The sequence below is a fragment of the Citrus clementina genome, unplaced genomic scaffold (assembly GCF_000493195.1).
Source record: "Citrus clementina cultivar Clemenules unplaced genomic scaffold, Citrus_clementina_v1.0 scaffold_5, whole genome shotgun sequence".
Taxonomy (NCBI): Eukaryota; Viridiplantae; Streptophyta; class Magnoliopsida; order Sapindales; family Rutaceae; genus Citrus; species Citrus x clementina.
Window position 1 is genome coordinate 21,457,596 of NW_006262201.1, and position 14,825 is coordinate 21,472,420.

At 31.2% G+C, this 14,825-nt stretch overlaps 2 protein-coding genes across 2 annotated transcripts; both read left to right on the plus strand.

Moving 5' to 3' along the window:
- Positions 1–2,001: 2,001 nt before the first annotated feature.
- Positions 2,002–5,273, plus strand: LOC18040780 (trihelix transcription factor ASIL1). The gene is made up of 2 exons (XM_006432373.2): positions 2,002–2,835; positions 4,559–5,273. Exons 1-2 carry the CDS (start codon positions 2,218–2,220, stop codon positions 4,952–4,954), a joined length of 1,014 nt encoding a protein of 337 aa, XP_006432436.1. The 5' UTR covers positions 2,002–2,217; the 3' UTR covers positions 4,955–5,273.
- Positions 5,274–5,383: 110 nt separating this feature from the next.
- LOC112098025 lies at positions 5,384–6,001 on the plus strand. The gene is given in 2 exon segments (XM_024183626.1): positions 5,384–5,508; positions 5,809–6,001. Coding segments are annotated over 2 exon segments (303 nt in total). The 3' UTR covers positions 5,987–6,001.
- The last annotated feature ends 8,824 nt before the right edge of the window (positions 6,002–14,825 follow it).

Sequence of the window (14,825 nt, forward strand, 5' to 3'; positions counted from 1 at the left end):
GAGTGATGGGGAATGATTTTTGAGACTCAATTTGATGCCAAAAAGGAAGAAAATGATGGATTTTGGAGTGAGATTGAGTGAGGAGTAAACGGTTTTTAGAGAGAGAGGGAGATCCGGAATGCCGATTGTGACCAGAAGCTTACAAGCCGTAAACGGCTTGCCGATTTTACTTGAACCGGAAATCCGGTTATGTTCCAGCAAGTCCTCCAAACAAAGCAACTATTTAACAATTTTTTTAGTAAATATTAAAAATTAATGATTAAATTTATAAAATTTGTATTATAATTATGATAAAATAAATTTATAAAATTTAATATTATATGTAAATAATAAATTTAGATTATAATTAATATTATAATTGTTAATATAAATTAATAAATTATTATTCAATAATATTAAATTATATTTTAATTTACAATATATTATTATTTTTACATTTTAATATATTGATAAATTTTTAATTTAATATAAATAATTATAAATATTTAAATTTGCATAAATTTAAATAATATTAATTTTAAAATTAATATTAATGTAAATAATATTATAATATTAATATATTATTCTTATATGAATCATTAATAAATAAAATAATATTATCATATAATTTATTTTTATATTTTATTCATTATATTAGTATTTAATAATAAAATAATTTATTTTTATAATATTTTAATAAAATAAATTTGCCTCAATTGAGGCAAAAAGCTTCCGCATTACGCAAACCCGAGGTTCCCTTGGGTTTGCGTAATGCGACCCCATGCCTCATTATGCTGTATTATAATGCAGTATAATGAGGTCTCAAATTTTACCAAACAACTTCTTGGTAATAAATTAATGTGAATAGTGGTATAATACCACACAATCCCATGCACTAAACGCGCCCTTAATGCATGAAATGTAAAATTATAAAATTACAAGTATATCAAGCTATCTAATTCATGAAGCATAAATTCATATAATAACAAACATATCAAGCCATGTAGTAAAACATAAATCAAGATGCAACATTCATCATTCCAACAAACATTAAACAACAAACATAAAACATTTTACTTAAAATATGCAACAGCGAACATAAAATATGAGTACCTCCATAACAGTGAACATACAACGTCAAACATGAAACGTAGAACAGCAAACATGAAACGTGGAACGTAAACATGAAACGGGGGCAAAAAAGAAAAAATTTCGGGGTATTTAAAAAATTAGTACATGAAACATTACACAAACTAACATGCAACAGATCACTTTAAAATATGCAATAAACAAAACATAAAAATATGAGTACCCTCCGTAAACATGGGAACATGAAAACATAAAACATGGAAACGTAGAAACAACAAACATGAAAACAAAGAACGTAAAACATGAAACGGGGGCAAAAAAGAAAAAATTTCGGGGTATTTGAAAAATCAGTACATGAAACATTGCACAACCAACATGAAACATATCACTTAAAATATGCAACAACGAACATAAAATATGAGTCCCTCCGTAACAGTGAACATGAAACATAGAACATCAAACATGAAACATCCAACATGAAACATAGAACGTAAACCTGAAACGGGTGCCAAAAAAAAATTTTTGGGGTATTTGAAAAATCCGTACCTGAAACATAAAACATAAAATATGAAACTTAAAATGTTAAACATGAGATAAATTTCATAGAAAATGAATAAAATTTTTGTCTTTTTGTTAACACACATTTTATTTTATTTTTTAAAATATTTATAATAAAAAATATTTTTTTTTATTTTTACTTTACTTGTCATTTTTTACTTCTTATTATTATTATTTTTTAAATATTATTCGTTTTAAATATTTTTTATTTTAATTTATTTAAATAAAAAAAACATATTAATGGCAGCAACCGGCTGTAAAACCGGTTGCTGCCAGTCAAAAAAGTTGTTTGGCTGCCAGATGGCAGCCAAACAACAAAGGGGTCAATAAATTGACCCCCTCTATGATACAGGGACTTTGAGTCCCTGTATCATAGCCGTGTCCCATTTGACAAAGTGATAACTTTTCTTTCTTTCTTGCTTTCTGCACTACCCTTTTCACCATCTCTTTAATGCTAAGCTAGTTGTTCTCTTTCTCTCTTTCATTTAATTTTCTCTCTTTATCAACTGCAACAAACAAACAAACCCTAGCTAAGTTAAAGCTTTCACGATAGTAAAGTAGCAGCTATTTGTTTTATGATCATGAGGAGAGATGGAGAAAGAAAATAATATTAATCCCTTAGAAAACGTTAACCCATCTCTCCTCCTTGCTAATAACATCAAAGAAGAATCTCCAAGAAAGCAAGTTGGTGGTGGTGGTGGCGGCAGTAATGATAGACTGAAAAGAGATGAGTGGAGTGAAGGAGCAGTTTCATGCTTACTTGAAGCTTATGAAGCCAAATGGGTGCTTAGAAACCGAGCAAAACTCAAAGGCCATGACTGGGAAGAAGTTGCTCGTTATGTCTCAGCTCGTGCTAATAACACCAAGTCACCAAAAACTCAAACTCAGTGCAAGAACAAGATTGAGTCTATGAAGAAAAGGTATAGATCAGAGTCTGCTAATGCTGATGGATCTTCTTGGCTTCTTTATCCTCGCCTTGATCTTTTACTACGCGGAAATAACTCACAGCAGCCGCAGCAGCAACAGCAACAACAACAACAGCAGCATAGCCAGCCTCAGCCTGTCAGTTTTCATCCTCCTTTGCTGTTGATCGAGCCGTCACCGGCGGTTCCACAGCCGCCAGCTCCTCCTGGTGCTCCTCCTCCTCCACCTCCTTCACAGCCACAAAACTCACATGGCTCCAATGGGGTTGATCATATAATGGCCAAGGTCTGTCTATGCGCTAAAATATTATTATTTGATTTTATTTCTTTATTATTTGATCCTACAATATATATATGTTTTGTGGGTGGAATGAATTTTTGAAGTAACAAAGTTTTATGAAAATTCTGACGGTAAATGGTAAAATTATAGAGAGAAAAATGTTATTCTCCCTTCTTTTATAATGTTTACTTTTGGTGATTTGAATATTTCTCTAAAATTTGGATGGGTCATTTCTAGTTAAATGATTATTCCAGTAAGAAGTAAATACCACTGGGGAAAGAAGGGTAGTTTTCTTGAAAAAGATGTACACTCAACAGTCAACACCTGATGTTTTACCTTTAATTACTGCAGTGAAAATTTCATTTCACTTTTACCATGCCTTATATGATCTGTAATAGTAGAAAAAGTAATATGGAATTTATAATATTTTAATTTTTAACCCTGTTAGGAATAGCATCTAAGCAGTACAAGTTGCAATAAGGAACATATTTTAGCTTAAGTTACTCTTGCTACAAGTATAGCTAGTACATCTCAGCATCATTTTTATTGGCGGATACGAGAGCATATTATTATTATTTTTAATATTGTTAAAAAATCATTGGGATAGTAAATTTTTATTTATTTTGTAATTTTCAAATAAAAACTCGGATGATTTATTCGGAAGTATAGTAAACATTTTACTGAAGATGTGCTACTTTATCACTAAGTTATCTTTTTTTTTTATAACTATATTTTACCATCTAATATTTTGATTGACATCTTTTAACCACCAAAACTTAACATGGATAAAAATTATTGAAATCATAATGATATTTGAGGAATTTTAAGTTGATGTTATTTTCTTATTTTTCTAGTTCTTTTTTCTCTAGACATTTGATTTACAGGCCATTTTTATTTTCTTTATTTCAATTATTAGAATTTTATTATATTAAAATATTTTGATAATAGAACTCTAGATTTTTGACAAAGTGACAGTAATTGAAAAATTTTCATGCACCCATAAACAAGCTAATTTGTGATATTATTTTCACTTGTACAAATAAATTTCATTGTATAAAGCTTAATTATAATTAAACTAATTAAACATAATAATATAAGATTATATAAATTATTTTGAGGGTTTCATTATAATTGATCCTAATATGGTGAAATTTGTTTGTACAAGTGAAAATAATATCATGAATTAGTTTGTTTAATTAGGGATATTTTAATATAATAAAATGCTAATAACTGAAATAAAAGGAAAAAAAAAGGCTTCATAAATAGGATGTCTAGAGAAAAAGATGAAAATTTATAAAAGAACTAGGAAAATAACTTTAGCTTGAAATTCCTTAAATATCTTCCTAACCTCAGTAATTTTTTCATAGTGTTAGAATTTTGGAGGTGAAAAGATAACCATCAAAATATTAAGTGGCGAAATATAGTTGTCAAAAAACCTTACAAATGAATTTATATGCGAGGAAACTTCTAGTGCTTATTTGATAACATCCCTTTCAAAATTTCAAAGATATGGGAAAATATATATAGGAAAATTAACAAGTAATTGGATACAAATGTAACTCTCAAATATTAGTGTTGAACTTATTGATTAATCAGACATACCACCATAATATGAATAACGTTGTTTATATATATATTTGTGGTGGATAATTTTTAGGTGTGTATGGTGTCATTTCGTTGAGTCAAAGCAATTTACAAATTCTGATTCATTGATTATAAAACTTGATAGGAAGATGGAGCAGGAACAAAATTTTCTGATCATCCATCAGACAAGAAAGTGATGGATACAGATAGCAGTACACCAGCTCTATATAGTGACAAGGAGAAATTAAGGTCCAAAAAGTTGAAGACGAAAATGGAGAGAAAAAGGAGGGGAAAAGGGGAAGATTGGGAAATAGCTGAAAGCATTCGATGGCTAGCAGAGGTTGTGGTGAGATCAGAGCAAGCAAGAATGGACACTATGAGGGAAATTGAGAAAATGAGAACTGAAGCTGAGGCTAAAAGAGGAGAATTGGACCTGAAAAGAACTGAGATTATTGCCAATACTCAACTCGAAATTGCTAAGCTATTTGCTGCAGCTAATGCCAAAGGGGTTGATTCTTCCTTAAGAATTGGAAGAAATTAATAATTAACCCTCCATTTTATTGAAATGGTAGTGAAACACTTTGTCATATGTATCTTCCCTTAATTAATATCTTGTGTATTAACACTAATCATAAAAGGTTTTGTGGGAGAGATTTAACATAGAGTAGCTAGGCTAAGTAGTTTATTGATATTGGACTTTGATATGAGTGGGAATCAATTCCTTGTTCTTAGCAGTATTATTATTGTTAGGGATATTATCATTTTTCCATCAAAGTTATTCTGACACATCATGTCAGTACTACGGTTGGTAAAAACATCATTTTACCACAAAACATTTAAACTGTTAGCATTTTCCTACCATTCCGTTAACTAAATAAAAATTATGCTGATATCATAAGGGCATTTTGGACATCTCACGTGAAGTCAAAACGTTGCGTTTTGCAATTGTAAAAACACAAGCAATTTGGACATGGAAGCCCTAGAAATCGAAATCAACCCCCCTCTCCCTCGTTTCTTGTTCCATCTCCGCCCTCTCTCGCTCACTGTCACTGACCCATATCTCTCTCACTCTTGCAGCAGTGTCGTCTTTTGGGGGTAATTTTATAATTAAATCGTCTTTTGTTCTTCTTCCTTTTTAAAGGGTAAAATCATCTTTTACTCTCCATGCGTAAAATTGACTTTTTATGTATTTTCCGTCAAATATTAACTGAGTTTTAACGGAATGGTGAGAAAATGCTAACAATTTAAACATTTGGTGATAAAATGATGTTTTTACTAAACCGTGGTACTGACACGATGTGTCAGAATAACTTTGGTGGGAAAATGATAATATCCCTTATTGTTATTATCATCATCATCATCATTATCATAATAATTATTGTTATTATCGTTATTATTGGACCTTGATTCTACAAGCAATTCAGTATGAACGAACAAATTTCAAACAAAAGGATCAGAACTCACTGATAGGAGTGGAGAGAAAAACAAAGCAATGCCAAGAGCTTCGTCAATCCGCTGTTAATCGATAGACGAAGCTCTCTCTTTATCATCTCGTGCCAGATGCAACAAATAATGAGTTCTTTTTCCTTCTCGCGAACCATGCGAGCACTTAGTGTCCAGAGGACTATGGATTTTCCTTTCAGGGTAAAGCGGCGTATAAAAAAGTGTTAGTTTGTCAAAAGCAAAAGTCTAGTTCCTTCGCAAACAAAGTTTAGAATCAATAAGGGTTTGTAGAATGAAGGGAGTCTACAACAGGAAACACGCACTTTTTTGTTTATAACAAGGCAGAGATAGAATGGAGTTCTTCACGAAGTTCGAGACAGAAAAAAAAAAATTCTCTATGGTCTTCTTGCTTTGAGACATTATGGTTTTGGGGTCGACCCCGGTAACAAAGAAGGAATCCATATAAATTGAATCCGAGACAATGATAAAATACTACCCCCATGATTAGACCATGTCCCTGAGATTTGATGAAAGAAAGGTGCATTAGCGGTTAATACGTTGTAATTGGATAAGTTATTAGGAATATGACGGAACCAAAGGAAAAAATCCTCTATGAAGCCTTGTAGTAAAAATAAATATAGAATAAATTGAATGCAATTACATTTTACTAAGTAATTTTTTATAAAAGCATGAGCACTGTGTAAAAGAAGAAAATAAATGAAGTATAGCCATGAAATTTTCTGGGTACTTTTTAACAGAAGAAAAAGACTCCATGAAATCTCGTAATCAATATAGGTAAAAAATAAACTAAATATAGTCATCGGATTTTAATGGCAATATTTTAAAGAAGTATTGTACTAAAAATAAATAAACTAAATATAACAATGAAGTTTTACTAGCTAATTTTTATTAGAAGAAAAAGTAGTATGAAGTCTTGTACTAGAAACAACTATAAAATAAGCTGAGCATATCATGAGATTTTATTGGGTAATTTTTTTTTATAGAAGCATAAATACCATGTGAAGTCTTTTACTAAAAATAATATGAAAATAAACTAGGTAAATTTAGGGCCGAACATTCGATTCAATTCTGACCGAACGAATCAAAATATGTAATTTCAGTTCAATTAGTAAGAACCAAATTGTTCAGAAAATGTGAAATGATCGGTTTTTAGTTTGAATCAAATCGAACTGAAAACCAATCGATTTAGTGTTTAAAATTAAAAACAAGAATAATTGTCAATTTAATATATACAACAATATTTTTTATTAATACTTTTCTGTAAAACATGAATGATCAGTAATTATAATTGAATTGGACTAAAACAAATTTCAAATTTAAATGAAAAGTATAAAAATTTAGATAATATAAAAAAATATTAAATTTTATGAATTGAAGCATATAAAACCAAACTGAACTAAGCTGAACCTTAGGAACCGAATCAAATTATTTTGGTTCAGTTCATAGCTTCTTGAATGAATCGGGTTTTGTTTGGTTTAATTTTTGGGAATAATCCAACTGAGCCAATTTATGCCCACACCTGAGTATAATCATGGGATTTTACTTAATTTTTTTAACAAAACATAAAGCCTCTATGAAACCTTATACCCAATATATCAAGAAAAAGCATGGAGAATAATCATAAGGTTTTACTAGGTAATTTTTTAAAGAAGCAAAAATACTATGTAAAGCCTTGTACTAAAGTAACAAGAAACTAAATTGAGCATAGACTTGAAATTTTAATGAAAAATTTTTAACAGAAGAAAAAAAAAACCTCTATGAAGCCTTGTACTAAAATTAACCAGAAAATAAGCTAAATATAGTCATGGATTTTACTAGATGATTTTTTAAATAAAAAAATGTATTCTGTGAAGCCTTATACTAAAAATAACCACAAAAAAAAGAGTATAGTCATAAGATTTTGTTGGCTAATTTTTAGTAGAAGAACAAGCCTTTATGAAGTCCTGTACTAAAACCAACCACGAAGGCTATTAAGCATAATCATGAGATTTTACTGGGTAATTGTTTACTTAATCAAAAGTACTCTATGAAGTGAAGCTTTCTACTGAAATTGACAAGAATATAAACTAAGTAAATTCATGGCATTTTGCTGGGTAATTTTTAACACATGTGAAAACTTCTATAAAGCCTTGTGCTCAAAATGATCATAAAAGAAGAGTATAGTCAGAATTTTACTGGTAATTTTTAAAAGAAGCAAAAGTACTCTGTGAAGTCTTAAACTAAAAATATAAATGAAATAAATAGTTATGAACTTTTACCAAGTAATTTTAACCAAAAAAAAAAAAATTATCTTTAAAGCCTTGCACTAAAAATAACCATAAAATGAACTAAGGATAGTCATGAGAATTTACTAGATAATTTTTGGAAGAAGCAATAGTACTCTATAAAGCCTTATACTAGAAAAAAAAAAACCACAACATAAATTGATTATATTCATGAAATTCTACTAGGTAATGTATATTAAAAGAAGAAATATGAAACCTTATAGTCAAAATAAGCAGAAAATAAATTGAGTACTGATTAAACTTGATTTACCCTGGTATCCAATTCGAATCATTAATTAGTTGTTCTCATTGAAATCCAGGTCAAATCCGATGAAAAAAATAAAATTTATATTTTTATAGGGAGATTAGGCTAAGTTTGGATTTAGGTTTTTTTTTTTTATGTTTAGGCCAGGAGGTATAGCTGAGGTGATCTAGGAGGTGAGCTACGATGATTTAGAAGGTAAGCTGAGTTGATTTTGGAAGGTGAGTTGTGGTTTTATGAGTTTGGAATATTATGGCGAGTCTGTAGAGCTCATGGGAGTGAATTTAAGGAGTTTACATAGAGAGCTTCAAGGATAACTCTAAAATAGCTTATCCGTTAACTTTGTAGAGTTTGTAGGATAACTCATGTGAACTCATGTATGAAATATGATTTGGGCATCAAAACCATCATAACAAGTAAAAAAAATAAAAATAAACAAAGTAGAACACCATGATTTTATGTGGTTCGACTCTTTGGCTTATATCCACGGGAGTAAAAATAGCCTCTCAAGAAATCAAAAATGAAAAAAAAAAGGCCAAGGATTGGATGGAGCAAAAGGAGAGAAAGTTGAAGATGGAGAGAGCCTCCTTAAAATTGAATGCGTGGAGCTTATATAAAATTGTTCTTAAGGGTATTTTGATAATTTTAGACACGTGGTTGGCCTTTTTCAAGTGAGGCTATTTGATAATTTGTCTTGTGATCCCTTAATGGTGACATCCATGAACTTGGGAGATAAGAAAACCTCCAGCCACCTTTTTGTCTCCATAGCTAGACACACGGCAGCCTCTCAACCCTGCGGTCCTATTGCTTTTCTAATTGCATCAAAAGGACAGCTGACTTGGGCTTTTTTTATTACTTGACTAGAGAATCTTTATTCTTATTAGCTCCTCATCCTTAACCAAAAGAATATATTTTTGTTCTCTCTTATGATGGCGTGTACTGTTCATGTGCTGGCCCTGACCACCAAAATATAGCTTCTGATAATACCCTTTGATATTGTGTATTTTACTAAAACTAACCTATTTTTTAAGGAGCTTATCTCATATCTCTCTGTGAGCTATCCTGATACCAAGTCAAATAAATTGACTTCCTTTGGTTGGCTTTTCTTGCCACATGTCACTGAGTTATTAACCCACGTTAGCACTTGGATTTTCCCCCAGACGAGATCTTTTATTTTCTTCTGTTGAAAGAATTGAAGCACAAGAAATTCAAAAGAGAAAATTTGCACAAGCGACTCGTGGCAACCTCGCTATTGAATCTCTCTTTTATTTGCTAGTGAAGTTTTGAATTAAATCAGAAGTGTGCAATTGAGCTCTCTTATAGATCTTGTGATTCTAATAGTTGAGCTACACTCAACTTTAGCGATGATAACTGAGCTACACTCAACTAACGCATGCGATTAAATGCTTAAGCTATACTCAACATTGGCAATGATAGATGAGCTGCACTCAGCTAGCTTTGACGATTTCAATACTTGAGCCATACCTAGTCCTAACGATTCAATACTGAGCTATAGTTAGCTCTGGTGGCTTCAATGTTGAGCTATATTTAGCCCTTTATTATGACGATAAAACATGAGGATAACGCCTAGTGATATATACAGAATTTATGGGACAAGAGTTCTTATTCTCTTTAGTAGGAAACTTATTGAGGTACTTCATGTTAATGATTTGTTCATGCTTACAACTCTTCAATGGCAATCAATATGAGTCAGCTAAAGCAAGATTAGCCTCGATATCTAGAGCTACACTTTAAGAGTTTAAACACGGTGAGTCATAAGTGAAGATAAATTATAATCAACAAATCATAATAAAAAAGAAGTTAACTATTCATTCTCAACCACATAACAAAAAAGATTAGTCATTCATCCAATAATCTACTCTAATAAATAGACTTAAGAGCTTGGTCAATCATACCTCATAATGTATAGTAAGAGTAAATCAATCAATCACATCCGTGGAGAAATAATTAAGAAGATTAGACATGCTATCATAAGTACTTAGAATAAACAAGTAGCACTCATTTATAAGATCTACCAAGGTAAAAATAGCTCAAATCATAATCATCACATGACTAGCACACAAAAGAGATTTTGAAATCTTTTTTGTTATTATATAGACTTCAAAAATTTTAAAAATAAATCATGTCAAGGTGATGAAGAACTGAGGTTTTCATTAAACCTATCAAAAATATATATGACCAAGTATATAGTAGAAAATTCAAACATAAAAATAGAAAAAGGAAGAGTTAAGAGCATAACACTGATAGTTTCCTGAGTGTTGGAGCATTAAATAGTGTTTGACTCTACTTTGGTGCTTAGGGGAAAACCTGAGGTATCTTTAAAACTACTACACTATTTTGGAGGTTTCCCTTTAAAGATCGTCTCTCAGTGTTTTGGAGAAATCCTCAATGGCATTTTTTGGGGAACCTTTTACAAAGTTTTCTTAAGGTATCCACCTTTGCATTTTCTTAAACATTTCTTACAGGAGTCATCCATGGTCTTCTTTTGAGGATTCTTCTTTGGTGTTTTTCAGGGAGATCCTCAATAGAATTTCTTGTGGAGCTTCTTTTTTCAGTGCAAATCCTATAGTACATCTACTGCCCTTTTTTCAAATACAACCCAATCCAACTAATTATCACTATGAGAGCTTTTTGTAGCGCTTTTCACAGATGGCACCAATTGTATTAGCCGAATTTTCACTTGTATTCGATTCGAACCATTAAACGATTTTTCTCACCAAAATCTAAGTCAAATCTAATTTTTTTTAAAAAATTATATTTTTAGGGGGAGATTAGGCTAAGTTTAAGTTGGGTGTACTTAGTAATGTTTGGGGCAGGAAGTATAGTTGAGGTGATTTGCGAGGTGAGTTGTAGTTTTTTGAGTTAGAAATATTATGGCGAGCTTGCAGAGCTCATGGGATTAATTTAAAAAGTTGACATAGGGAGCTCAAGAGAGCTTTGAGGATAGCTTTAAGGAACTTATCCGTTAACTTTATAGAGCTTGTAGAATAACTCATATGAACTCATTTATCAAATAAAATCTGAGCATCAAAACCATTGTACCTGGTAAAAAATAAGCATAAACAAAAAAGGACAAAAAGATTTTTACGTGGTTTGATTGTATTGCATGATTTGCTCTACAATATCAACAAAACCTTAAATAAAGGTTGTTGGTGGATAATAATGAGGGAAATGCAGGTTTATGGAGATTAGAGAGTTTTCTAAGAAAAGAATAATGGAGGAGCTTATTTGAGAGATAAGGTGGCCAAGATCTTCCATGAAGTATAAAAATAGAGAGAGAAGATGTAACACTCCACTTTTAAAAATAATTCCTTTCAAAAAAATTAAAAGCTCGTTACTTTTAACATAAATACGAATTCTAATTTTTTTTTTTTATATATCAAGCAAAACTTCCTTATAAAATGTAAGAGATATGCATAGATTCCTTAGTATATATCTCAAAAACTTTATTATTACATAAAGTTAAAATATTTATTTTTAATAGAAACAAAGTTGAGCCCATCATAAAACCTAAGGTTTGTTATACCCATATACATTTCACCTTGGTTGGGACTTAGCGTCAGCTTGCCCTACTCATCGTTATCTGTAATATAAGGACTTTATGAGATAATGCTCAGTATGATAACACTTTATGCATGTATAAATTATTATACACATAGATGACCATATTAACTTTTTAAAAGAAACTTAGAAATACAAAATAACTTTATTAGGGACCTAGGTATGTAGCACTACAAGACTAACACTTTTATTCTTTAAAACAACAAGCCCTTAGGCCTAATTAGTTGGTCTTTTGGGCGTTAAGTATCGTCATCCCCAAAAAATTACCTTTTACTAAGCTTGGAGGGCTTGCCCTCTTTGGGAACTTTACCACCTTATAGTACAACAACATATTTTTCAAAAATTCATTTTCTAAAACGTCTTCTTATAAAGTAATTCATGAAATGCATGTGTTCAATGCAACTTATATCATAACATGTGAAGTTACTAGAAGTACAACGGAATCAACACACAACACTATTGAAGGACAACAATCTTTAATACAGCGGTAGTGCCATCCATGTAGAGATTAAATAAAATGGGATTATACTATATCGGTAGAGCCGACCATAGTATAATTAAGTAAAAATATCACAGAATAGGTGGCATAACCGACTATACAAGGAGTAAATAAGAAAATATCATAATATAGCCGACATAACCGTCCATATACAAATTTAGATTATAACCAATCACATCATAGTAGCCATCACAAGATAAAAGATTAGTTTAAGCTGAAGTTAAGTATGAAAAGAATTGTGTCTCTATATTGCAGTTGAAATGTTACTTAACTCTTAACCTTGACTTTTCTATACCTTTTTAACTTAAGGATTTCTCTACCCTTGATGTTATGACTTAGAATAGAAGAGAATTGAATTTCTATCGTTGTATCGAAAATGAAAAAGCTAGGGGGTTTTTATAGGATTTTTTAAGGCTAATGGATGACTAGAATTTTGCCACCATAACTCTTGATTAATAGTTGAGATTATCCATCCATAAATATCTTAGTAAATTCTAGAATTCCTATCTCTACAGACATCTCTTATTGCATCATCACTATAAATATCTTAATAAATTCTAGAATTCCTAGCTCTACAGGCATCTCTTATTGCATCATCACCATAAATATCTTAGTAAATTCTATAATTCCTATCTCTACAGGCATCTCTTATTGCATCATCACTTATGTCATTGCTTACGTCATCATTACTTTTAGAATTAAATACTTATATTATTATTACTACTACTTAAGGGGCTTGTTAACTTAAAGTTAATTCTATTATGTTCAAGTGAGAAAGTTGTACTTCACAATTTCATCCTCCTTTAAGAAAATTTCATCCTCAAAATTTACTTACTGAATAGCTCAGGATACTTATTCATCTCTTCCTCACGTTCCTATGTTGCCTCCTCCACTGAGCTATTTTGCCATAATATTTTAACTAAATGAATCTTCTTGTTACTTAACTCCTTTATCTTTCTATCATGAATTTGAATTAGACATTCTTCATAGGTTAAGTCTTCTTTTAATTGAAGAGGCTTATAATCTATTATATGAGAGGAGTCTGAAACATATTTCTTTAACATAGAGACATGAAAGACATTGTATATTCTTGATAACAATAGTGGGAGGGCAAGTCAATAGGAAACAGTACCGACACGCTCGAGTATTTTAAATGGCCCAATAAACGTTGGACTTAATTTTTCTTGTTCTTAAATCTCATCGATCATTTTACTGGGGCAATGTTTAGAAATACTTTGTCACCAACTCGAAATTCCAAAGGCCTTCACCTCTTATTCGTATAACTTTTCTGTTGACTTTGAGCTGGCTACATTCTTTGACATATTTTCTCGATCGCTTCAGATGAGACAATAATTAAGTCGGGTCTAAGATGCCTTTGCTTGTCCATCTCATACAAATGAATATGTGACCTACATTTCTACCACATAGAGCTTCGTATGGTGCCATGCCAATGGTAGCTATTATTGTAGGCATATTCAACCAATGGTAAAAACTTGCTCCATGATTCTTGAAATTCGATAGGAGATTCTCGCAATATATCTTTGAGCGTCTAAATCGTTCTTTCTGACTGGTCATCTGTTTCGGGGTGAAATGCTCTATTAAAGTTTAATTTTGTCCCTATAACGCTATATAACGTTTCCCAAAATGTCGAAGTGAACCTTATATCTCGGTCAGAAATAATAGAAAATGGTACACCATATAGTCTTATTATCTCCTTTATGTATATTTCTACAAGTTCGTCCATGGTGTACGTCATTTGAGAAGTAAGTAGACTTTGTGAGTCGATCGACAATCACCCAAATGGCATAATGCATTTTGCAGTCCTTGAAAGACCAATGATGAGGTCCATTGTGATTTCTTCCCATTTCCATTAAGGAACTTGATTGGATTCCAAAAGTCCTATTGGTTTCTGGTGCTCCGCTTGGATTTGTTGACAAGTGAGACATTTTGCCACGAACTTAACTATATCCTTCTTCATTCTAGGCTACCAACAATGCTTCTTTAGGTCCCTGTACATTTTTATTGTGTTAGGATTAAGTGAATATGAGACTGTGTGAGCTTTAAGTAAGATTTCTTTTTTTAGATCCTTATTATGTAGTACAAATATTTTGTCCTTGAATAAGATGATTCTCTTTTTTGACTTCTTGAACGACGTCTCCTTTGAGTTAACCTCTATCTTTAGAATCTTCAAGTAAGAATTACTTTCCTGTCCCTCCTTAATATTTTCTAATAAGGTCGAGCAAAGTGTCATGTTGGCTAATTTTCTTGCTATTGGCTTGATCTCTGCCTTACATATATCATTTTGTAATGGCTTAGGTAGAATCCTTAAAGTTGATAGGCT

Bases quoted from the DNA above. Each gene is read 5' to 3' on its own strand.
- LOC18040780 (XM_006432373.2), top strand. From the start codon at position 2,218: ATGGAGAAAGAAAATAATATTAATCCCTTAGAAAACGTTAACCCATCT. The intron at 2,836-4,558 runs GTCTGTCTATGC...AAAACTTGATAG, and splicing joins TTGATCATATAATGGCCAAG to GAAGATGGAGCAGGAACAAA.